The 27,449-nt window shown below is 37.9% G+C and overlaps 1 protein-coding gene across 6 annotated transcripts in view; it reads right to left on the minus strand.

Annotated features, from left to right (window-relative positions):
• Nucleotides 1-27,449, minus strand: part of tbc1d5 (TBC1 domain family, member 5) — a 477,565-nt gene that overhangs the window by 213,294 nt on the left and 236,822 nt on the right. For all 6 annotated transcript variants that reach the window (XM_073054429.1, XM_073054423.1, XM_073054427.1 and 3 more), the window contains one exon: nt 9,033-9,141. In XM_073054429.1, the coding sequence (XP_072910530.1) occupies nt 9,033-9,141 (109 nt within the window). The remainder of the gene's footprint in view (nt 1-9,032; nt 9,142-27,449) is intronic.

Consider the following 27,449-nt stretch of genomic DNA (forward strand, 5'->3'; position numbering starts at 1 on the left):
TCTTTTTTTAATCGATATACGCTCTTTTTTTATATTTTTAGCATTTGAATATTAAGATTTGGAAGAATAAAATGGCGTTTCTTCTTCCCGACAGACTCCAGTGTCTGTAGCGTCATAACTGTTTTGATTTGTTCGAAAGTGTTAAACCTTCATTTATTATTTTAATTTTTTTAACCCTTTTGATAATATACATTTATAACACTAATTTTATATTTTAATTTTTCCTATATCAACCCTTTTTTTATAATGTGGGTTGTTTGTATTTTTTTTAACTTTGTTACGTCTGAGTTGCCGTCTTGAGACAAGGGGGTAATTTTAGTATTAGATCGCTCGCTTGCCTCTGTTTGGCTTTTTTCCTGGGGTTTTGAGGGTGGTGGGAGGGAGATTTTTCTTTTTTTTCTTTTTTTTGCTTGCTTTTTGCTTAGTTTTACTTCATGGGCTTATATGAAACTACTAAAATGGCTGCGGTGCTGTGACTTCCGGCTTCCCTTTGAACTTACTTTCCCCTTCCGAGTTCATGAGTTCACTTTTCTTTTAAACCTATATGTTAACTGTAATATATATTGTCAATATGGATAAGACTATTAACTTTGTTTCTTGGAATACTAATGGTTTAAATCATCCGATTAAACGGAAAAAAGTATTCAAAGTATTCCATAGAATGAATGCGAATGTTATTTTTGTACAAGAGACTCATGTTAGGAAGGTGGATAGTCAGAGGTTGTTTAGGTTTTGGAAGGGCCAACAGTATCACTCAAATTCGCAAGCCAAAGTGAGAGGTGTTTCTATTTTTATAGACTCATCAACTGCTTTTATACATCATGAAACAATTTCAGACCCGCAAGGTAGATTTTTGCTTATTACTGGGTTGCTTTTTAATCAAAAAGTTGTTTTAGTTAATGTTTATGCTCCAAATACTGACTGTCCTGAATTTTTTAAATGTTTATTTACATCCTTTCCTAATTTGAATCAATACAGATTGATAATGGGCGGGGATTTCAATTGTTGTTTAAACCCTTTGATGGATAGATCCAAACCCATTCAAACTCTTCCGAACAAATCGGCTTCTCTTATTAATTCTTTCATGATTGATTCAGCTATCTGTGAAATCTGGCGTTTTCTACACCCTAATGATAAAGAGTTCTCATACTTTTCCCATGTGCATCATAATTATTCAAGGATTGACTACTTTTTCATTGATCAGCACTTCCTTACAGATGTCATGGATTGCAAATACGACTCTATTGTTATATCTGATCATGCACCTTTGAAGTTATCTATTAAGGTGACGGATTCACATATTAGTACTAAAAGTTGGAGGTTTAATTCTGTTTTACTGCAGGACTCTGACTTTATTAACTTTATTAAACAGCAAATTGATTTGTTTTTCTCAATAAATTCCACAGTAGACATCTCTAGTGGAACTCTCTGGGATACTTTTAAGGCATATATTCGTGGACAGATTATTTCATATTCTGCCGGAGTTAGGAAACGAACTAACTCTAAAATATCAACATTAGTTGATAAAATTAAGGCAATTGATAAGATTTATGCATTGACCCCTAGTAAAGAACTTTATAAAGAAAGGGTGGAACTTCAAATGGAGCATAGTTTATTGTTAACCTCTTCGATTGAAAGTCAGTTAATTAAATCGAAAGCTCAATTTTATACATATGGAGATAAGTCTGGTAAATTACTAGCTAACCAATTGAAAATTGTTTCGGATAAGCGACAAATTACTAAGATTCGTAAACAAGATGGTACTCTGACGATTGATCACAAAGAGATAAATACAGCCTTTCAAGATTTTTATAATTCTTTATATCAATCAGAATGTACTAAAGACTCTTCTATAATGAGTGAATTTTTAAGGAAATTGAATATTCCAAAAGTAACTGCTGAGGATAGTGTAATTTTGGATACACCTATTACGGAGTCTGAAATAGAAAAGGCCATTTTTTTAATGAACTCGGGTAAAGCTTCGGGCCCAGATGGTTTTTCTGCAGAATTTTTTAAATTCTTTTCTTCTATACTTTCTCCTTGGCTTTGTAAAATTTTTAAAGATGCATTAAGTATAGGTAAACTACCACAATCTTTTTATGAAGCTTCTATTTCTTTAATTCTTAAAAAAGATAAAGATCCCACTGAATGTGCATCTTATCGGCCTATATCTTTGCTGAATATGGACTTTAAGATTTTTAGTAAAATCCTGGCTGTTAGATTAGAAAATATATTGCCTCGGATTATTTCTGAGGATCAGACTGGATTTATTAAAAATCGTTATTCATCTTTTAATATTAGAAAATTAATTAATATTGCTTATACTTCTTCATCTAAAATCCCAGAATGTGTCATCTCCTTAGATGCCGAAAAAGCATTTGATAGAGTCGAATGGTCATATTTATTTAATACTTTGCAACATTTTAATTTTAGTTCAAAATTTATATCATGGATTAAATTAATATATCAGAAACCTTTAGCTTCGGTTTTCACTAATAATCAAAGATCCCCTTTTTTTCAACTATTTCGGGGTACAAGGCAAGGTTGTCCTTTAAGCCCTTTATTATTTGACATTGCTTTGGAACCCTTGGCTATAGCTATTCGTGAATCACCCAATATTTTAGGTATTACCCGCGGGGAGACGATGTATAAGGTATCATTATATGCAGATGATTTGTTATTATATATATCTGATCCTGAAAGATCTATTCCTGCTATTTCTTCTTTGCTTGCTCAATTTAGTAACTTCTCTGGGTATAAATTGAATTTTAATAAGAGTGAACTTTTTCCATTAAATATGCATACTCCAATTTATAATCGGGTACCATATAGAATTGTTACAGACTATTTTACTTATTTAGGTATTAAAATTACTAAAAAACATAAAGATTTATTTAAAACTAATTTTTTGCCTTTAATAGATCAAATTAAGCAACTTGCTAATAGGTGGTCCCCACTATCTATGTCTTTGGTAGGTAGAATTAATGCCATTAAGATGATGATACTACCTAAATTTTTATACCTATTTCAAGCATTACCAATTTTTATTCCTAAATCTTTTTTTGATACAGTTGATTCTAAAATATCGTCGTATTTGTGGCAGAACAAAAATCCTAGGTTAGCTAAAAAATATTTACAGAAGCCTAAGAAGGAGGGCGGTTTGGCTCTACCAAACTTAAGATTTTACTATTGGGCAGTTAATATACGGTATTTGATATTTTGGACACAAGAATCGACTACAGTTGCTGGCCCACAATGGGTAAATTTGGAATGTAAATCTGTGCAAGATTTCTCATTGATTTCAATCTTAGGATCTTCACTTCCCTTTTCGTTATTTAAAATGAATAAACAGATAACTAATCCTATAGTCAAGTATACATTACGAATCTGGTTTCAATTTCGTAAATTTTTTGGTTTGAATAAGTTTATACTGTCAAGCCCTATAACAGCTAATTACTTTTTTCGACCATCTTCCATAGATCAAGCCTTTTATTTATGGAAAACAAAAGGTATAACATGTTTTCGTGATCTGTTTTTGGATGATAACATTATGTCCTTCGAACAATTATCTAATAAATATAATTTATCTAAAACCCATTTTTTTAGATATCTACAAATTAGAAATTTTTTATATAATGAACTAAAGTCTTTTTCGAAAGAATGTCCATTGGACATTACAGAAAGAATTTTAGCTCTTAATCCTTGTCAAAAGGGTCTTGTTGCTATCATTTATAATATGATTATGAATCTACAACCAGATATATCTGAAAAAATTAAGAAGGAATGGCAGGAAGAACTGCATTGCCCTATTTCTACTGAGCAATGGGAAAAAATTTTATTATTGGTAAACTCATCCTCTATATGTGCTAAACATACTCTAATACAATTTAAGGTCGTACACAGAGCTCATATGTCTAAAGATAAACTTGCTCGATTTTACTCGTATGTTAATTCAACCTGTGATAGATGTCATTCTGATATAGCTTCGTTGACTCATATGTTTTGGTCCTGTCCTTGCTTACATAACTATTGGAAAGATATTTTTAATATTATTTCAAGAGTTTTAAATATTAATCTCCAACCACACCCTTTTACTGCAATTTTTGGCCTACCAATGATGGATAATAAGTGTTTATCCGCTTCATTCCAACGAATGATTGCATTTATTACACTAATGGCTAGAAGATCCATTTTACTGAATTGGAAAGAAGCCAATCCTCCAACAGTATCTCAGTGGTTTTCCCAAACTATTTCCTGTTTAAGTTTAGAAAAAATTAGAAGTGTGGTTTTCGATCCTTCAGTTAAATTTGAGGAAACTTGGAGACCATTTATCCAGCATTTTCATATGAATTATACTGTCTGATCCTGAACCTTATTGTCACTATCCTGAATTGTGTGGATGGAGGTTGGGAGTCATAGGCACTACTGTATATATATAACATTATGCGATTGCCCATGTTGGTTAGTTTTCTTTTTCTATTTAGTTGTTGTTTTTTTTTTTTTTTTTTTTTTTTTTTTTGTTTTGGGGGGGGTTTTTCTTAATCATTTATATTATTATATGAGTTTGAGAGATTCTATGTATGGATCAATATATATTTGAATGTTTATCAATCTATTATGTACTCTCAAATGTCTTGTAACAATATTTTTCTTCTGTTTTTTTTCAAAAAACTAATAAAAAGATTTGAAAAGAAAGATCTGTCAGGCAAGATTTCCCTTTACAGAAACCATGCTGACTTTGACTTATTTTATCATTAGTCTCCAAGTAGCCCAAAACCTCGTCCTTAGTAATGGATTTCAACACTGTTTTAACCACTGAGATTAGGCTAAATGGCCTATAAATTCCTCTTTTATATCCCTCCCTTCTTTAAGGGTGCAGTGACATTTGCAATTTTCCAGTCCTCAGTGACCATGCCAGAATCAAGTGATTCTTGAAAGACCATAACCAATGTATCTGTTATCTCTTCAGCAACCTCTTTCAGGACTCTGGGATGTAGTCCATCTGGTCCAGGTGACTTATTCTCCTTAAGACCTTTGAGTTTGCCTATCACTTTTTCCTTTTTAATAGCAATGGCACTCACTCTTGCTCCCTGACATTCACAGACTTCTAGCATACAGCTATTGTATTCCATAGTAAAGACTGAAGCAAAGTATTTATTAAGTTCAACTGCTTTTCTTTGTCTCCCATTACTACCTCACCAGCATCATTTTCCAGTTTCAAATATTAACTCTCACCTCCTTTTATCTTAACTGAAAAAACTTTTGGTATTCTGCTTTATATTATCTGCTGGTTTGCCCTGATATTTCATCTTTTCCTTTCTTACAGCTTTTTTAGTTGCCTTTTGCTCCCCCTGTAATTCCCTTCATTCCACTGTGATACTGATACATCTGGTTTATGCTTCTCCCTCTCAATTTGCAGTATGAATTCAATCATATTATGATCACTGCCTCCTTATCTGACTAATAAAATCTGGGTTATTTAACAACACCCAATCTAAGATAGCCTTTCCCCAAGTAGGCTCAAGCACAAGCTGCTCTAAAAACTATCTTGTAGGCATTCAACAAATTCCCTCTCTTGCAATCTGACACCAACTTGATTTTCCCAATCCCCTTGCATATTGAAAGTTCCTCATTTCAATTATGATATCACTCTTATTACATGCCCTTTCCAGCTCTCTTTACAATCTCAACCCACATCTTAGCTACTATTTGGAGGCCTATATACGATTCCCATAATGGTTTTTTCACCATTGCAGTTTAACTCCACCCACAAAGATTCAACATTCTCCAATCCTATGTCACCTCTTTCTAAAGATGTAATTACATCTTACCAATACAGCCACACCACCACATATGTCTTCCTGTCTATCCTTTAGATACAAAGTATATCCTTTGATGTTAAACTCCCAATAATGACCTTCTTTTAGCCACAATTCGGTGATGGCCACAACGTCATACTGACCAATCTCTAATTGCATGAGCTCGTCCACCTTATTCTGAATGCTATGTGCATTTAAATGCAGCACCTTCAGTCCTGCATTCTTCACCCTTATGAATTTTGCCTCTATGGTACAACTTAACTCTTTGCTGTCTGCAGTTGTACCCAATCATTGGCTTGATCCTTATATTCACAATATATATTACATCGTCCACTTGTAAACCTGCTGGCTGATCCTCAGCTCTGTCATACTGGTTCCCATCCCCCTGCCATATTAGTTTGAAATGAGTATGTTTCTGCTTTATTTGCACTGGTAATTTATACAAACCCATTAAGCTATGAAAACTCCCATTAATATTACTCTATCTAAATACACATTTTTCTCCATGGGGAATGCTTACATTTCTCCAGTTAAATGCAACTTCTAAGTGATTGGAGCTATTTTGCAAACAGGGTTTCCAACTTTCAGTAAATTTACTTCCTGAGTCACTCTCAAAAGTATTCATGCATATAACTTAAAAGTCAGTCCATAATATTACATGGTACAATTAACAGCAATTCAACTTTGACTGCCAGTACCACTTGGATTTGTATAAACGCATGGTATAGAAGAATGTTTCATCACCTCCATTCTGTGCAAGGAAACTATCCAGTTTAAAGTCACTTTTGCACCATATCCCAAATGCTTTCCCAAGTACTTTTTTTTAATACAAAGGATGTTTCTGTTATGACCATTCTTTCCAAATTTTACCATACTATGGATATATATTCTTTGATGCAAATTCTCTTAAATCATTTTCTAATTACTCCAAATCTGAAACTGCCTTGTTCCTATTTAATCCAACTAAGAATCTCATTGTTTCCAAGATCAGGGAGGCTAAAGACAGGTATAGGAGGAAGCTTGAGTGGAAACTCCAGCAGAACAACATGAGAGAGGTCTGGAGTGGGATGAGAACCATCACTGGGTTCCGGCAAACCAGCAACAGAGGACCTGAAGGCAGTGTAGACAGGGCCAACAAACTTAACCTGTTCTTCAATAGATTTGACACTGCAGCCCCTGCCCATCCCCCACATGATTCATCTGTTGTTGGCCCCCAACCAACACATACTCCACTCTCCCCTCCTCACAGCCCCCCACACTGCTCTCATGACTACACCCCTCCCTCACCTGAAACCACCACAGTGGGCTTCACAGCTGAACAGGTGAGAAGACAACTGAAATGTCTCTATCCAAGCAAGGCTGCAGGCCCGGATGGTGTCAGCCCCAGGGTGCTCAAAGCCTGTGCCCCACAGCTATGTGGAGTACTTCACCATGTCTTCAACCTGAGCCTGAGTCTCCAGAGGGTTCCTGTGCTGTAGAAGACGTCCTGCCTCGTTACTGTACCGAAGACACCGTGCCCCAGTGGCTCCAATGACTACAGACCGGTGGCATTGACCTCCCACATCATGAAGACCCTGGAGAGACTTGTTCTAGAGCAGCTCCGGCCTATGGTTAGGCCACACGTAGACCCCCTCCAGTTCGCCTATCAGCCCCAACTAGGAGTTGAGGATGCCATCGTCTACCTGCTGAACCATGTCTACGCCCACCTGGACAAGCCGGCGAGCACTGTGAGGGTCATGTTTTTTGACTTCTCCAGTGCGTTCAACACCATCCGCCCTGCTCTGCTGGGTGAGAAGCTGACAGTGATGCAGGTGGATGCTTCCCTGGTGTCATGGATTATTGATTACCTGACTGGCAGACCACAGTACGTGCGCTTGCAACACTGTGTGTCAGACAGAGTGGTCAGCAGCACTGGAGCTCCACAGGGGACTGTCCTGTCTCCCTTTCTCTTCACCATCTACACCTCGGACTTCAGCTACAACACAGAGTCTTGCCATCTTCAGAAGTTTTCTGATGACTCTGCCATAGTTGGATGCATCAGCAAGGGAGATGAGGCTGAGTACAGGGCTACGGTGGGAAACTTTGTCACATGGTGTGAGCAGAATCATCTGCAGCTTAATGTGAAAAAGACTAAGGAGCTGGTGGTGGACCTGAGGAGGGCTAAGGCACCGGTGACCCCTGTTTCCATCCAAGGGGTCAGTGTGGACACAGTGGAGGATTACATATACCTGGGGATATGAATGGACAATAAACTGGACTGGTCAAAGAACACTGAAGCTGTCTACAAGAAGGGTCAGAGCCATCTCTATTTCCTGAGGAGACTGAGGTCCTTTAACATCTGCCAGACGACGCTAAGGATGCTCTATGAGGCTGTGGTGGCTCGTGCTATCATGTTTGCTGTTGTGTGCTGGGGCAGTAGGCTGAGGGTAGCAGACACCAACAGAATCAACAAACTCATTCGTAAGGCCAGTGATGTTGTGGGGGTGGAACTGGACCCCCTGACGGTGGTGTCTGAAAAGAGGATGCTGTCCAAGTTGCATGCCATCTTGCACAATGACTCCCATCCACTCCATAATGTACTGGTTAGGCACAGGAGTATATTCAGCCAGAGACTCATTCCACCGAGATGTAACACTGAGCGTCATAGGAAGTCATTCCTACCTGTGGCCATCAAACTTTACAACTCCTCCCTCGGAGTGTCAGACACCCTGAGCCAATAGGCTGGTCCTGGTCTTATTTCCACTGGCCATGATTAACTTATTATTACTTAATTATTTATGGTTTTATATTGCTATATTTCTTCACTATTCTTGGTTGGTGCGGCTGTAACGAAACCCAATTTCCCTCGGGATCAATAAAGTATGTCTGTCTGTCTGTTTAATACAAATCAGTTAATTTTTCCCATGCCCTCTCCAATCCAAAGAATGCAACCCCATGTCCTAAAAATTATTTTTTTAAATTAACATTTTCTCAATTCTGGGAGCATCCTCTCTATCCATTCACTAGTGCTAACCCCAATGACTGAACACTCTCTCACTGATAAAACAGCATTGCCCCTAAGAGCAGAGTTACTTCTGAAATATATGGGGGAAAATCACTATATTTTGCATTTAAGCACAATGGATTTGACACTTTGCATCTGAAATATTAGCTATTTCCAAATTATTGGTAAAATCTCACTGACAAAATATTACAGAAGAAATATTTATTTACCTTCCAACAAATGCTGCGAAATCTGCTGCTTCTCAGTTGTCCATTAATCCCCTTCAGTCTTATTCTTGCAAAGTAATTATTGTGTTCAAACAGGTCTTCCCACTCGTTGCTAAAATTTGAAAGGTGAAAAGTATGTATAAAATATGCAATACCCGTTACAATTCTGCCTAGATTTATGCCAAGATTTATTTTTAAGAAACAGCGTATTAATAGACCTCCATTCTCAATCTCTTAAACTGCACAATGCTGATTTGGCTCAGCATTCAAAAGCAACTAAGATTATTTGGATTTAGATTTTAAATGTGAAGTACTTAAAAAACTGATTATTTATTTGAGGTGAAACTTTAATAAATAATTTTCTCTGTTGGATTATGTTGTAGCTGTTAACCTAACTTGCTGCATTAACTATTGTGATGGGGAGGAGGTATGATTTGGAGGATGTGGCTGGGTTGGGCAAAGGCAGTGCGGGAATTTTATTATACTGTTTTTCTATGCTGAACTGAACTACAATAACAAAATCTCATTCCGTTATTTATAAGGAAATATAACATTAGGAGAACCAATGTTAACATGGAGAATGCTTTAGCTTGACAACAAAATCAATTTATACAACAACTTTAACACAAGTGCTTCACCAAAATGTTAAAAAAAGATATTCACACCAACATTATCAGACAAGCATAAGATAGCATTGTTGAGCTTTGGAATGAGGGTGGCAGAATAGGAATATAATTCAAGTAAATGCAAGAAAATAGGAGCAGGAGCAAGCTATCTTGCCCCTGAAAGCCTGCAATATGATCATGGCTGACTTGTCCCATGCCATAGATATATATTTATATCTATCTTCGGCATATATATATATACAAGAATCCATTCTCAAGGATGAAAAAAACAGAATGATTCATCAACAAAGAGAAGGAAGAGGCAAAACACAGAAATGACTTGGTAAAAAAGGGAAGAAAAATCATTGGTGTAAATGTAGTCAGCCCTCCTTATCTGCGGGTTCTGCATATGCAGATTCAACCAACCGTGGATCAGGAAAACCCGGAAGTTCTCTCTCCAGCATTCATTGTTTGAGGATTGTTCACTTCGCGTCTCATTGGTTCGCTACTAGTGTTGTGAGCGAGAGGAAGGAGTTTAAGGCTAGTAAGGGATGGCTGGCTAGCTATGTAAAGCGCTACAAGCAGGGGTGTCAAACTCATTTTAGGTCACGGGCCAGATTGAGCAAAATGCAGCTTCATGCGGGCCGGATCAGTCGGACGCATGCGAACGCAGCTTTCGTTGCCTCTGTTTTTTCAGCCTGCTCTCATGTGTCTCAGTCTCTGCTATAACTACAAAGTGTTTCACTTTACAAATTCCGTTTCTTATGAAGAAGACTGCCGAGCAAGACTGCCGAATAAACACTAAAAACCCTGAAAACCTGGTACCTGAATAAACTCAGCATTAGCCATATCATACGCCATAGGCGCTTCGATTACTGGGGCCAGCTTTAATAGTAATTAGATATTATCTCGCAGGCCAAAGATAATTCCACCGCGGGCCGAATTTGGCCCGCGGGCCTTGAGTTTGACATATATGCGCTACAGCCTCAAGAACTTAAAGAACATGGGAGAATCAGGATCGGCTGATGCCAAGGCGGCATCAGCGTTCCCAGAAGAGCTACGATGGTTGCGTCTGTACTGAACACGTACAGACTTTTTTTCTTGTCATTATTCCCTAAACATTACAGTATAACAACTATTTACATAACATTTACATTGTATTAGGTATTACAAGTAAGCTAGAGGTGATTTAAAGTATATGGGAGGATGTGCGTAGGTTATACGCAAATCGCCATTTTATATAACGGACTTGAGCATCTGCGTTTTTGGTATCGCGGGGGGGTCCCAGAACCAATCCCGCGCGGATAAGGAGGGCCGACTGTACACTAATCACACTATAACAAGCAGAAATGGAACAGAACAGAGGCAGTTTACTGGATGGATAACTATTTGACCATACTTGTAAATTTGTGTAGATGTGGAGGCAGAGGACCATGATAAGTTCATTAAGGATTTAGTAAATGATCAAGTGTATCATGGCGTAACGTGCACTGAGTGAAAGGAGGATGTAAAGAATTCATTAGTACTATTATCGTTGATAATGGCATATTCAAAAAAGTAGAGGGGGGAAAGGGAAATTCAGTACGAGGTTTAATTAAACTATACTGTAGGTGTTCATCTGAAGGAGGTAAGACTGATGAATTCGAGCAAGCAAAAAACAGCACCAGTTATTGTTGAGAAAGAAAAGTGCTGGAATGGATTAAGAAGAAATTATTTGTTGATAATTCAAACTAAAAAAATCATTTTGTATACATGGATACCATTGGCCAAAAAAGTATCATTGTTTTTGGATGTTCCTACACAATACCAAATGGAACCCTTAGTAAAATATCTTTAGGTAATCCTCCAACACTTAGAGACACTGGGGAATAAACATGTACCTCATTATTATAGACTGAATACATTTTCCAATAGGAATCATTAGAAATTAATTTTCCTAAACAACTATGGAAGAATTGAACCAACACTACCTACCAGGATCTTTAATGATTAGATATCAAAAGGAACACAGACTAGTTAAAGCACAGGCCATCCTTCAGCCCAGCATGTTCATGCCAGCCATATTGCAATTCTCCAGCTCACTCCTTATCCTCTAAACTTAAGTTTTTTTCCTTGCAAATTTTTCTTAACCATATATTTATCAAATTTTGTCTTGAGTCCATCACAGTTCGGACAGTTCAACCTGAAATGTCAACAATTCCTTTCTCAGCACAGGCAATGCTTGACCTAGTGAGTTCTTCCAGCAGATTGTGTCCAGCTTCACTGTAAATGCAGTGTGTATATCAGATCCCAAACACACTATATTTAATAAAGAACTTTGCACAAATTACTCTTAATTCCTTTTCCTTTAATTTTATACCTGAGACTTCTCCTCCTTCACAAATAGGAATAGCTCCTATTATCCACTCTGGGCCAATCCCTCATCATTTTATATGCTTCTATCTACAAAACCAACATTTAAGAGAACTTAGACAGACACATGAACAGACATAGTATTAAGAGAGACCATGCGCTGGGAGGTCTGCAGGTTAAATTGGCATCTAGGTCAACAGAGTCATTATGGGCTGAAGCACCTGCTCCTGTGTGCTTTATATTCTATTATATTCTATTAGATCTTCCCTCGGTGCTCTTTTCTTCAAAACAAAAACAGTCTGGTTTCTCTGATCTACTATTGTAACTGTAGCCCCATGAGCCATTCTCATCATTTTAATAAATTGTTTCTGAACCCTCTCTAACACCTTAACATTCTTCCTTCAATATGGCAACCAGAATTTAACACAATACTTCAACTGAAATTGAACTACATCCTATCCTCGTTATATGCGTCTTCAGACAATGCTGATTCAGTTATACGACATATTTCTACCAATGTCTCCTTATATGAGTCCAAAACTCACAGTTATGCAAGGAGCACTGCTTTCCCGCCAATACAAGTCACGTGTGCACGCCTCACAGTCTCACTCCTGCCAGTCCCGCATTGGTTTTGTCAAGGTGTGGATGAGCAATCTTGTGCTCTTAAACTTTTGAGTTTTTACCTACGGTGCAGTGATTTTGTGCTTGAAATATTTAACAATGCCTCCTAAGCGTCCGATGTCATGTCCTGGGTCATCAGCCGAGTAGAAGAGAACTGCTTTCACACTTGAAAAAAAGTTGGAAATTATAAACAGAGTGGCGTTAGGTGAAGGTAACACAGTTCTGGGGCGCTACTGCTGAGAACAGAATCTTGCCTTTAAAGTTCTTTTGTTGCTTGACAATGTGCCAGCCCATCTTAAACATTTGGACAGCATTCATCTTAACGTAACAGTGCATTTCCTGCCGCCTAACACGACATCGCTGATTTAACCACTCGACCAAGGTGTGATCTACATTCAAGGCATATTTTTTACGGTGAACTATCTCTCAGATACTGCAAGCAACAGACAATTTTGAAAATCCCAGAAGTTTACCAATGGTGAGGGAATGGTGGAAGTCAGAACACTTGGCACAAATGGCGATGGACATGGATCCAAGTTTAGAGTGGAATCAGCATTTCAGTCGTTCCCTGCAGTCAACCCTTCTTCCCTACAAACAAACTTATGCTGAAATAACAAAATGCTGCCAAGCAAACAACCCTCACCACTTCCTTCAAACCGGTGTCATCTCCTGCTGCCGGCAGTTCTGAGAATTCTGTGAGTCTTCCTTCACCCCTTGCTGCGGTTGATGATCCTGCTGACCCACAAACATCCACCCCATCTATGTAAACCTTCCCGACACCACAACAACCACTCATCCCCCAGAGCGAACACACCTGCCACTATTGGTGAGTACTGTACTCCCTAGTATGTTAACTTTCTATGACTTATTATGTTGAATATTACCTTAAATTGATGAAATATAATATGAATGCTGCCTTGTGGTACTGCTTTTGAGTTGTATTGGTATGAAAATGTGAATAAATTACAGATAAAACATACTTAGGAAGCCATCTGGAACGCATCCCTATTTTCTCCATTTAAATAATTATTCACATTGTGCGTTTTCATACTATGCGTTGACTGCGAGGAACGTATACCCTGCATATAATAAGGATAGCGTGGACTATTTTATGAAGGTTCTGCATACCTTCCTGCTTTGTACTCTATTCATTCAGAGAAATAGCATAGAAACAGGCCCTTTGTCCAGACTAGTTTAACTAAGATCATAATATTTGCTTGTGTTTGGCCCATATCAGCTTACCTATTCAATTGTTATTTTTTAAACACTGCAGTTTTACCTGTCTCTGTCACCTCCTCTGGCATCTTATTTCATAAATCCCCCACCCTCTGTCTAAAAACTTGCCCCTCAGATCCTCTTTAAATCTTTGCCCTCTCACCTTAAACCCATGCCCTTTAATTTTATTCTTCTTGACCCTAAGAAAAAGTATTAGCAATGTAGCCTATTAAGTGCCCCTCACATTTTTTTAAACCTCAACATTTTCATCACTCAGCCTTCTTTACTCCAGTCTATCTATTCTCTCTCCCTTATAACTCAAGTCTTCCAGTCCACGCACCACTTTTAGCTAAATCACATTCTTTCTACTAAGTGGCAACAGAACTACAAATAATACTCTAAATGTGGTCTAAGCAATTATTTGTACAACTGTAATAGCTCTTATACTCAATTCTGTGAGCCATACATCATTTTAACCATCAAGTTTACCATTTTTCCCGAGGGAAGCTCTAGTGACCTGGTGAACTATTGCAGCAAGGAAACTTGTGGTAGATCCATTTGTTAAGATCACCGTTTGCATGCCATAAGGTAGCAGAAGCAAAGCGCAAACTTCAGCAGGCAGCCAAATTTGAGTGAGATGCGACACTCTCCGTCTTGGCTGGCAGTGCTAAGGCACTTGCAAGGTCAAAATCAATTGTATACAGTGGTCCTTGCTGGGAAGAGGAAGATCTGCAAGGAGACCTGTGAAATGTTTTAATAGGGTCTATATTCAATGTGAATATGAATGCAATTCCTCTCTGTTAAGTTCTAGAATTTCAGTAGGGATAGTGTCTGTCTTGTTTTTTCCCCAGTTTGCATATAGTTTTTCATTTCTCATCAATTTGGGGACATCTTCTGAAAATAAAGATTCTGCACTCTCACACATTTCTATTTGCATGGGAGCACAGGGCATGAACAAATGAATCGTTTCCAGTCCAAAGCTCCTTTTAAAGAGCATTACTATTTGCCAGCTGATTTAGCACCAAATGCTAGCCGTGGCCTTTAAAAAGTCATTCTTCATTCTAGCGTCTTTCTCCTTACAAAAATATATTCACCATATGTAACATGGAAGTTCCTGCTTCTGGGATGACGTTCACTGATGTACATAATGATATCTGTGTTTAGAAATCAATTGACCATTAAGTAAATGAAACTTTTTTCTTCACACATAGGCCATAATGTTGACATGAAGAAACCTGATGCTCAGATGGATACCATATGTGATTTTTTTGCACTTCACGGAATTGCCAAAGGCCTACCCAGCTGATGTATTCTTTCCGTGGGGAATGTGATGAATGTGTTGCCCTTTGGAAACATGGTACATGTCATTCACTCAACACACTGCAGATGTATACCATGGCACATGTCCCTAGGATAGCTTGAAAGAATCCAGTAGCATGAAAGCTTCATGCTATGGTGACCTTCACTTCTACATTAAAAATTGTATTCCAAATGTTTTCTGCAGAACATATTGTACTGAAAAAATACTATGAGACATGTTCTGACACATCCAGATACCAGCATATTTTAATGCATTTATTTGTGGCTCTCAGTAATTCTCGTTTATCTTCGAAACAATCTGGGTCAATCCTGATCCACTACATGCACAGCAGACTAAAACTGTTAAACAGCTTTGATAACTCTGTTTGTGGAAATTAAATATGCAATTGACAAAGGTAATCAGTATAGCAATAAGGCTTAGTCCAAAAAAATCAGTTCTGAGTAAAAACTGAGTAAAAATGCAGCCAACAAAATAAAGCAATACTGATCAGAAATCATTTGTTTTTAGATCATTATTCTAAATTGCTTGGATCAACTAAATTTCAGATCAATCAGATAAAAAAAAGTCATGTAGTCCATTTACAATTGAAGCAAGAGAGCTAAACTGATTGAAGTATTATAAACAAGGTTCACAATGACATAAATATGGCTTAAATTTTGTGACAAGTTTCTAGCTGGGAAAATAGAATGCAAGAAGTAGAGAAACACTGGAATTCTCTCCTACAGAGTGTTATGGAGAATAGATTATTGGAGATACTTAAAGAAGAGATACATAACTTATTTTTAATCATAAACTGGCACAGTAAAGGAATTGAGATCTGAGGATATGATCATACCTGAATGGGGGCAGATATGAACATGCTGGTGGCCTACTCCTGCTCCTATTTTCTTGTCTTCTAATTTCCCAACTAGAAAAAGTACATTATTGTCTAAATAAATTGAACTATGATTACTTAAATTCTTCTGTTTTCATTCAGGATTTTCTTCATATTTTCATTAGAAATGTCACATTACCTAGATTAGTATGTTCATTTATCAACTATAATAATTATTTATATAGGATGTTACTAATGAAAAGTGAATCTCTCAGGCCTCCAGTGGAGTCGGACTCGCAGATATTGGGCCTTCAACTTTGCTAGAGGACTCAGAGTGACTCATTGACTCAGGCTTTAGCCATTGGGCCTTGACTTCTGAAATTCTAATTGGCCTTCCATTTTGAATCTTCAGTATCAAACCCCAGACTCACTGACAAATGAAGATTCCAAACTCCAGGTCTGGAACTCTGGACTCAACAACAATGGGACGCTGAACACGAGGCCTCAAACTCAGGTCTTACTGACTTGTGTACTTTGGAGGGTCATTGGTCCTTCTGCCTCTTGCCTGCATGGGATCCCAGAACCCACCGATGCCTTGCTGACATTGGGGTGCGATCATCCTTGCTGATCTGCTGGCCCATCATCTGTCCACAAAACAAAGTCTGAGTCATGACCTCAAAGGAGACTGCACCTCAGTGCCATCTTGATGGGGAGGTCTATAACATAACCCCATCATAGTGATTACACCTTTTTTATTCCTAATCTGATCTATATTACCTTACTGCATGAATCCTAAAAGATGTCTGAAGTGCTGCTGTGATCACCAGTGCAACTGTCCTACTTCTTTCATTCTCCTCTTTGTTTCATCTGAAACCTCATAACCTTGAGTTTCTGGCCACACCCTTCTCTGAGTGAAGTCTCTCTAATGGCAACAACATCACTGATTCATATATTAATCCAGACTAAATTCATTGTCCTCTGTATCACCTGTAATAGTCCTTGCATTGAAATAATATACTTCAACCACGAGCTCCACCCTATTCATTTACCTGACCTTGCCTTAAAGTTCTCAAATTAAGATTTCTCTTTTGTCAACAAGCCTTTTATTTTGTAGAAACAGTTTGCAATTCAACAGGTGCATGGTTCATGAAGTAGTCAGCAAAACTCCAAATTCTACAGTGTGAAATGCTGTATATTTCATGAATGACTGAAGCCTGAAACTGTAAAGCTTTCTTTGGCTGCACCATAATCAAAGCCACTCACTCAACAATCATAACCATTTGAGGACTGAATTTACCAAAATAATTCATTTCCAGCTGTTCAATGAATGCATTTTAAATAGCGTTAAGAAAGTAACTATGCATGCAATGTTAACCAATTATCATTTTCTGTGTTCCACTGTTTACCGGTAAGTACTTCTTTCAGAGAATTTAGTAGCTGAAGAGCTCTTCTCTGCGGAACTAAACACAGACTTCAATGATAGAGATTCACTCAGGTTACATTAGATAGGGCAACAATTTCTATGGACCACATGTGTAGGTTCAGCAGTAATTGAAATAGTCTATTTCCTTACCGATAGGAGGCAGCTTTTCATTCTTAGCTCTGAATTAAATTAATTAATAGAAACAAATTGTTCACATCAATTTAAAAGTAAAGCAGTTGACAGAGCAAAAGATCCGATTAAAGGTCACTGACATAATAGTATGACTTTATTTCCCTCTCCAAGGTGCTACTTGACCTGCTGAGTATTTCTAGCATTTTCCAAATTTATTTTCTGGTCACTATCAATGTCTATAAATGATAAATATTACTATCATTTCCCAACCTTTTTTACATTACGCACCAAAACCATTAAGCAAGGGGTCCGTGGACCCCAGGTTGGGAACCCCTGATTTAGAGTGTCTATTGAAATTTTAGGTAACTTTACCTTGAGTAGCAATATGCAGAAATATAAGCAATTTATAAATATCGTGTTAAATTGTGCATCAGATATACAATGTATTCCTTAGAAATGTAGTGTGTTTAACACCAGGTGTGTATACATTTTGCAAAGGAGTTCTTCCAGTGATTTGGTGAATCATGCAAAATGAAATAAGCAGGCTGTATCATGCTGGGAAACTAATGTTAATCGCGCATGTTGTCATTAATATGCGAGCTGGCCACTAACATCAGCAGATTTCACTGTTCATAGCAAATCCCCAAAACGTGATGGTCAATGTATGCTCCTCCACCATATGCTTTACATGGATGATATCGTATTGAGCCTCACTGTATTTTTAAAACTTTGCCAGGGTTTCATATTTATTTGAACTCACCTCTGAATGTTAGAAATGGAATTTGAAAGCTTAAGCATGTTTTTTTCAAAGATAAGATAAACATCGCCTTTGAAAATCTGTCATCTGAATTTCTTTTGTCTAGGCTGAATCATCACACCAGATATTGTCAACTCACAATGGTAAGTGGGGGAGCTGTAAGGCCAAAGGGATATTTAAGCATAACATAAAGTAGGACTAGTTTTCTGGATGGTTTACAATGATAGTTGCATCTGGGAAAATATAACTAAATTTTCTCCTGTAATGCTCCAAATTATAACAGGAAAGGAATTCCGAAGATTCATCACCCTTGCCATTAATAAGTTTCTCTTCAACACAGTCCTAAATAGCCTATCCCTTGTACTGAATGGTTGACTCCCTGTGGAAACAACATACCTGCATTCAGACAGTAAAGCCTTATATGAATTTTGAAAGTTTTAGTAAAATCTCCTCTTATTGTAAACACCAGAGATAAAATTCCTAGAAATTAGGTCAACCCAATCTCTCCTCAAATGGGGAAAAAAAGCCACAATGCACTCCCTCACAGTAAATATATTCATGTGTGTTAGGTAAGAATACAAAAGCTGTACACAATATTCCGTGCAGTCTTACCATGGCCCTGTATAAATGCAGTAAAACATCTATCTTCCTGTAATCACATGCTCTTATAATAAAGACCAATATATCATTTGTCTTCCTAATTGCTTGCTGCACTTACTTGACTTCCAGTGTGCAGAACATCAAAATCCTTTTGAATATCAACAATTCCTAATAACTTTTTACAAAAAAAAGCTTCTCTTTTTTAAAGCGGATGCTGACATTTTTCCATATTGTACTGCAAATTCCAAATTTTTACCGAATATTCTGTATCCCCCTTAAGTTTCTTGATGACTTATCCCTACATGGCAACTCAGCTAGTTTTGAACACACAGGGAAATTGAAATTATAACATCTAGACCCCTAAGTAAAACTACTAACTGGGCAGAGCCACCGATCCGGCAGGACCCGAGTAGTCTCAGCCTATCAGCCCAAGAAAGGTCACTTATTCCCACCCTTTACTCTCTATCCATTACCAATCCATAAAGCATATTATCTTCAGCTCCGTATGTTCTAATCTTTTAGACCAATCTCTTGTGTGGGGCTTCAGGAAAAGTCCTCCGAAAAATGAAACACACCACCTCCACAAGTTCTCTCTTGTCCATTCCACCATCCACATGCTCACAATTCTCTGAGATAAATTAAATATGATTCCTCCTCTTGAAAATCCATGACTCTGCTCAGTCCTATATAAACAAAACTTCAGCTGCTGATGACACTCAAAGTTTGAGTGCAACCTTCACATTTCCATTTAATACATCTGTCTGAAGATAAAGGAACAGAACCAATTCTAGGCTAAGGCAGGTGGTAACAACTGGAGAAGTCAGTCGTAGATTATTAAGATAAAGGTTATTTTAAAAGATATACAACAATGGAATAAATGCCATAGAGGTTAGTTTAGTCAAATCCTGCACTATAATCATGGCATTTTTGTTGTTCCTGCTTTACTTCACAATTACCTCCAAAAGTGAAACTCCTGCTAAGTTCTTCTGTACAGAGACAGAATTGCTACATAGTATGGCATTTAAAAATTGGGGAATAAGTAAGCACGATTAGTTCAGCTTAAAGTGGTGGAATCTTCACAAAAACTGGTCTGTGCCTTCATACAAAGGATGAACAAATAATAACTTTCAAAGTTCAAAGTTAAAAGCCAATTTATTATCAAGTACATATATGCCACTATATATCCATTGTCTTGCAGGTATACTCAATAAATTCACAGAATAATAACCATAACAAATCAATGTAAGACCACAACAACTTGGGCGTTCAACCAATGTACAAAAAACAACAAAAGAAAACAAACTGTGCAAATACGAAGAGAAAGAAATAATAATAAATAAATAAGCAATAAATATCGAGGAATGAGATGAAGAGTGAGTCCATAGATTGTGAGAACATTTCAATGATGGGGCAAGTGAAGTTGAGAGAAGCTATTCTTTTAGCTCAACAGCCAGATGTTAAAGGGTAATAACTGTTCCTGCACCTGATTCTGAGGTTTCTATACCTTCTTCCAGCAGTGAGAAGAGGGCACATCCTAGCTGGTGGGGATCCCTGTCCATGGAAGCTGGTTTCCTGCGACTGCATTCTGTGTAGACATGCTCATGGTTGGGAAGGCTTTACCTGTGATAGACAGGGCCATATCCACTACAATTTGTACAATTTCCATTCAAAAGCATTGGTGTTTCCATACCATGCTGTGATGTAACCAGTCCATATACTCTTACTGCATACCTATAGAAGTTTATCAAAGTTTCAATGTCATGCCAAATCTTTGCAAATGCTCAAGGAGTATCACATATAGATTTCATTGGAACAAAATGAACCAAAGAGTTTCAATGGAGGACTAAGCATCAAAATTTGACAATGAACCATCAGGTATTTGGATAGGTGACCATGTGCTGGCTTAAAAAAGACAGATCTCAAGGAGAATCAGAATCAGGTTTTATATCATCAGCATATGTTGTGAAATTTGTTGTCTGTGGAAGCAGTAGAACACAATACATAGAGAAAAATCTGTGAATTAGAGTAAATATAAAATAGTGAAATTAAACAGGTGGTACAAAAAATTTTTAAAAAGTAGTGAGGTAGTGTTCAATATAGTTCAATGCCCATTCAGAAATCAGATGGCAAAGGGGTAGAAGCTGCTCCTGAATCGTTGAGTGTGTGTCTTCAAGCTCCTGTACTTCCTTCCTGATAGTAGCATTGATAACAGGGCATGTCCTGGGTGATGGGGTTCCTTAATGATAGATGCATCGCTCCTTGAAGATGTTGTGAATATTATGGATGCTAGTGCCAATGATGGAGTTGACAAAGTTTATAACTCTATGCAGCTTATCTTGATCCCGTGCAGTAGCAGACCCCACCCACACTAGAGAATGACACAGCCAGTTAGAATGCTCTCCATGGTACACCTGTAGAAATTTGAGAGTGTCTTTGGTGACATACCAAATCTCCTGAAACTCCTAATGAAATATAACCGCAGTTGTGCCCTCTTTGTAGCTACATCGGTATGATGGGAGCAGGATAGATCCTCAGAGAGTTGTAAACTGAGAAATGAAATGGTAAAGCTTAATGCATGAGCACTTGAAAGTTAGATCAAGGATGAGGGAGTGATTAAAATTGGAGGATGGCAAGATATGGAAAAGGTCAGAATTCACAATGGGTTGTAGGGCCAGATGAAGCTTGAAATGAAGGGAAGTAGACTGCAGAAACAGGCAAGTTAGTTTTAAATTTATATTAATTTATGAAAAAAACAAAGAATCTTTATTTTTGAATGTTACTTCTTTTGTTAATAAATTCTATAAATTTCAATATCTGAAGGATATCTACCAACTAGAAATAAAACTATTATCTGGTTATTCCATTACATATAATTTTGTGCATTTCTCAAGTAGTTTATCAGAATGATCGCATGCATGTCAGACTATGCTCAATTACAATAACTGTCAATAAATAGTTCTCTCTTACAACATTTCAGAGTTTAGTTCACCAGGGCTGACTCTGGAAAACAACATTCTTCTGCTATTTTGGCAAGACTGAACCATGAAATAATTTATGTCCCTTCTTTATACGTATAGGCCATAATTCAAGTGTGAATAATTTTTTATTAACTTGATATTTTCAACAACATTTCTGTCATATTTTAATATCTACTTAAAAAAATACTAGCCGTAAAGGTGGAAGTACAGTCAACATTTCGGGTCGAGACCCTTCGTCAGGACTAACTGAAAGAAGAGATAGTAAGAAATTTGAAAGTGAAAGTGGCCACACATTTAAAGTCCATGTCCCATTCCCATTCTGATATGCAAACATGAGGAAATCTGCAGATGCTGGAAATTCAAACAACACACACAAAATGCTGGTGGAACACAGCAGGCCAGGCAGCATCTATAAGGAGAAGCACTGTCGATGTTTTGGGCCGAGACCCTTCGTCAGGATTAACTGAAGGGAAAGATACTAAGAGATTTGAAAGTAGTGGGGGGAGGGGGAAATGCAAAATGATAGGGGAAGACCGAAGGGGGTGGGATGAAGCTAAGAGCTGGAAAGGTGATTGGCGAAAGTGATACAGAGCTGGAGAAGGGAAAGGATCATGGGACGGGAGGCCTCGGGAGAAAGAAAGGAGAGGGGGGAGCACCAGAGGGAGATGGAGAACAGGCAGGGTGATGGGCAGAGATAGAGGAAAAACAACAAACAACTAAATATGTCAGGGTCGGGGTAAGAAGGGGAGGAGGGGCAGTAACGGAAGTTAGAGAAGTCAATGTTCATGCCATCAGGTTGGAGGCTACCCAGCCGGTATATAAGGTGTTGTTCCTCCAACCTGAGTGTGAATTCATCTTGAAAGTAGAAGAGGCCATGGATAGACATTTCAGAATGGGAATGGGACGTGGAATTAAAATGTGTGGCCACTAGGAGATCCTGTTTTCTCTGGCGGACCGAGCGTAGGTGATCAGCAAAACAGTCTCCCAGTCTGCGTCGGGTCTCACCAACATATAAAAGACCACACCGGGAGCAGCGGATGCAGTATACCACACCAGCTGACTCACAGGTGAAGTGTTGCTAAATGCTATAAAAATGGTTATTCTACCAAAATTTTTATATATATTTCAAGCAGTTCCCTCTTTTGTTCCAAAAACATTTTTTGATAAAATAGATTCTCTGATTTTGTCTTATGTTTGGAATAATAAAAGCTCTAGAGTGAATAAAGTTTTACTGCAAAAATCTACCAAACTTTAGATTTTATTATTGGGCAATTAATATTCATTATATTACTTTTTGGATTTATGATATAGACGACCAAGATCGCCCTTCATGGTTACAGTTGGAGGAAAATTCAGTAATAGGGTTTTCTTTAGCTTCTTTATTAAGAGCTCCCCTTCCGTTTTCGCTCTCCAGAATAGGTAGACAAGCTCTCAACCCTATTGTTAAACATACTTTAAAAATTTGGTTTCAGTTTTGTAGATTTTTTGAATTAAATGATTTTCTACTTTCTAACTTCTTTTTAAAACCATCAACTTTGGATAAGGCTTTTTTAACATGGAAAATTAAGGGAATAAAAACTTTTTTAGATATGTTTTTACAAGACTGTTTAATGTTCTTTTCACAGTTAATGAATAAATATGATATCTCTAATACACATTTTTTCAGATATTTACACGTTAGGAATTTTTTATGTGATTTTTTTACCGAATTCCCCCTTGGCCTGCTCTTTAAATTTGACTTATGCTATTTTTCAGTTTAAACCTTTTCAAAAACGATTAATAGCTATCGTTTATAAACAGTTAATGAACGCTCGCATGTCGCCTAATAATAGGGTTCAATGCATCTGGGAAGTAGAACTTCAACATTAACTTTCAGATAATCAATGGAGTAAAATTTATTATTTAGTCAATAATTCATCTATCTGCGCATGCCATATCTTAATTCAGTTTAAGATAGTATACAGGCTCATATGTCCAAAGATAAATTGGCACATATTTTTCCTAATATAAGCCCTATTTGAGACAGATGTAACGCAGAAGTGGCTACTCTAACTCAAATGTTTTGGTCATGTGTAAGTTTAAACAATTTTTGGAGGGATGTGTTTGGAATATTATCTAAAGTTATAGATGTGGATGTTCAACCTAATCCACTTACAGCAATTTTTGGGATTATTCCAGAGGAAGCAAGCAAAGTGTCTGCTTCCGCTCAACATGTGATAGCTTTTTCAACTTTACTGGCTAGGAGAGCTATTTTGCCACACTGGAAAGAATCTAACCCACCTACTGTTTTCTATTGGCTCTCCTCCATTATGTCATGTCTAAGCTTGGAGAAAATTAGCCGGACATTTGATACATCCTTTAATTTTGAACAAGTCTGGCGACCCTTTATTCAATATTTTCACAAGATTTAATTTATTTTTTGATTTATTTATTTTTCTTTATTCTCTTTGGGGAAAATCCTTATCCGTGAAGGTTTGGAGATGACTGGAAGGATTTTTTTTCTCTCTCTTTTTTTTGTTTCAGTTTAGTTAGTGGGTTTTTTTCCTTTATCAAATAAAATTTCCAATCTTTTTTTTATGATTGCTATGAGGAGTCGTAGTTTTTTTTAACCATTGTATATATAACAGCGTAATATTTTACCTATTTGATTTTGACATTATATACTTTCTGTTTTTATTATTGCTGTTTATATGTTTTTTATATTATTTGTTTACTAAACTCCTCTTCTGATTTGTATATTCTTTATTTGAAAATCAATAAAAAGATTGAAAAATGAAATGAAGTGTTGCCTCACCTGGAAGGACTGTCTGGGGCCCTGAATGGTGGTGAGGGAGGAAGTGTAAGGGCAGGTGTAGCACTTGTTCTTCTTACAAGGATAATGGGAAAGCAGAAGGGGGGGGGGGAGGTAAAGATGTGCTTGGTAGTGGGATCCCATTGGAGGTGGCAGAAGTTATGGAGAATTATACGTTGGACCTGGAGGCTGGTGGGGTGGTAGGTGAGGACAAGGGGCTCCCTATCCCGAGTGGGGTGGCAGGCAGATGGGGTGAGGGCAGATGTGTGGGAAATAGGAGAGATGTGTTTGAGAGCAGAGTTGATGGTGGAAGAAGGGAAGCTCCTTTGCTTAAAAAAGGAAGACATCTCCTTCGTCCTGGAATGAAAAGCCTCATCCTGAGAGCAGATGCGGCGGAGATGGAGGAATTGTGAGAAAGGGATAGCATTTTTGCAAGAGACAGGGTGGGAAGAGGAATAGTCCAGGTAGCTGTGAGAGTCTGTAGGCTTATAGTAGCTATCAGTAGATAAGCCGTCTCCAGAGATGGAGACAGAAAGATCAAGAAAGGGGAGGGAGGTGTCGGAAATGGATCAGGTAAATTTGAGGGCAGAGTGAAAGCTGGAGGCAAAGTTAATGAAGTCAACGAGCTCAGCATGCGTGCAGGAGGCAGCACCAACGCAGTCGTCGATGTAGCGAAGGAAAAGAGGGGGACAGATATGTCTATATCATTCTGATATGTCTATATGTGTGTATATATATATGTATATGTCTATCCATGGCCTCCTCTACTGTCAAGATGAAGCCACACTCAGGTTGGAGGAACAACACCTTATATTCCGTCTGGGTAGCCTCCAACCTGATGGCATGAACATTGTTTCTCTAACTTCTGTTAATGGCCCTCCTCCCCTTCTTACCCCATCCCTTATTTATTTATTTATTTCCCCCTTTCCCCTCTCTTTTTTCTCTCTCTGTCCCTCTCACAATCACTCCTTGCCTGTTCTCCATCTTCCTCTGGTGCTCTCCTCCCCCTTTATTTCTCCCTAGGCCTCCCGTCCCATGATCCTCTCCATTCTCCAGCTCCGTATCCCTTTTGCCAATCAACTTTCTAGCTCTTAGCTTTATCCCTCCCCCTCCTGTCTTCTATCATTTTGGATCTCCCCCTCCCCCCTCACATCTCTTACTATCTCTTCCTTCAGTAAGGCCTGATGAAGGGTCTTGGACTGAAACGTCGACTGAACTTTTTCCTATAGATGCTGCTTGGCCTGCTGCATTCCACCAGCATTTTGTGTGTGTTGCTTGAATTTCCAGCATCTGCAGATTTCTTCGTGCTAGCCGTAAAAGTTGCAATTTGTAAAATAAATTTCTAAATCTCCTCTTCTGTAAATCCACTTTTAACTTAGAAATAGCAAATCTCTCATGTCCAATTCAATAGGAAATTTTAACAAATTCCTCAGCAAGCTCAATGAGAAATTGCAACATTTGGTTTGAATTTAACAACAGACTATGGAGAGAAAAATAATGTGTCTGAATTTCTCATTAAAGACAAGACAAAAGGCAAAACCCGAAAACATGAGTCACAGTGTAGTTATTGTGATCATAGGCTTTGATTGCATAAAATGAGAAATCATTAAAGGCAAAATCAAGCAACCTCACACAATGAATACACTGGAATAATGGCTTACAAATGATGAACAGTAAAGCATAGAAAACACACAAATTCTGTTTTGCTATAAAAACATTAAAAGAGCAATCCTAATTGTTCTAGACTGAAGAGCCCAATCAATTTTTTTTAAACCAGACAAGGCAAATTAACTCTGCAACTAACTCTTATGGCTACCACAACAATGTTCCCAATTTTTAAGGAATATAAGCTGGCTTTGTTAAATTCTTGCAAGAGCACAATACTCACATCAAATTTAAAATCTTGTCACTGTGACCGAGTCTCTGATGACACAAAAACATAACAGGAGTAGTCTACCTGGAGCCTCAGGAATATTATGCCACAGGTTACAATGCCTCTTCTGTACCATTTCTGCACAGCTCTCCAGTTCCCAATCTTTAAAAAAACTTTCCCTTTCTTTAAACACCTCTATTGATCCAGCTGCCGCAATGCACTGGTGTAGCACATTCCAGAGCTTCAATGTTATCTTCTGGTCCTAGACTCCTCTATTATTGGAAATATCCTCTCCATGTCAATACTTTCCAGGCCTTTCAATGTTTGGTAGGTTTCAATGAGAGTTAGAAGCACCAAGTTTTTGGGAGTGCACATAACAGATGATCTCACCTGGTCCCTCAACACTATCTCTTTAGTCAAGAAAGCATGGCAGTGTCTATACTTCTTGAGGAGATTGAGGCAAGGAGGTTCCATGCATCCCCCTCTCCCATTCTAACCAAGTTTTAAAGAAGCATCATTAAGAGTGACTTGACTAGCTGCATCAATGTTTGGAATGAGAATTGCAAGGCATATTACTTTGTGTTGTACACCTTGGTCTGGAGGAATGTTGTTTTCTTTGGCAGTATACATGTATATGGTTGAATGATAATAGACTTGAACTAAATGGCAGCAAGTTATAGTGGCTGGTGGTGTAGTGACATCAGCACTGGACTTTAGGGCCAATAGTCCTGGTTTCAAATCTAGCCGGCTCCTTGCTCGCTTTCCATATGTGCTGGGTTGAGCGCTGAGCACCTTGGACTCATGAAAAACAGACGGAAACAGCAAAAATGGTTGCCCAGTACACCACAGGCGTGAACGGGAACAAAAGCAAATGCTAGCAAGTACATTCCAGAGCCATTAAATGATTCTCATGCATTAACCCTTTCATAACCAGAATT

Source organism: Hemitrygon akajei, chromosome 8 (genome assembly GCF_048418815.1).
Source record: "Hemitrygon akajei chromosome 8, sHemAka1.3, whole genome shotgun sequence".
In the NCBI taxonomy this organism is placed as follows: Eukaryota; Metazoa; Chordata; class Chondrichthyes; order Myliobatiformes; family Dasyatidae; genus Hemitrygon; species Hemitrygon akajei.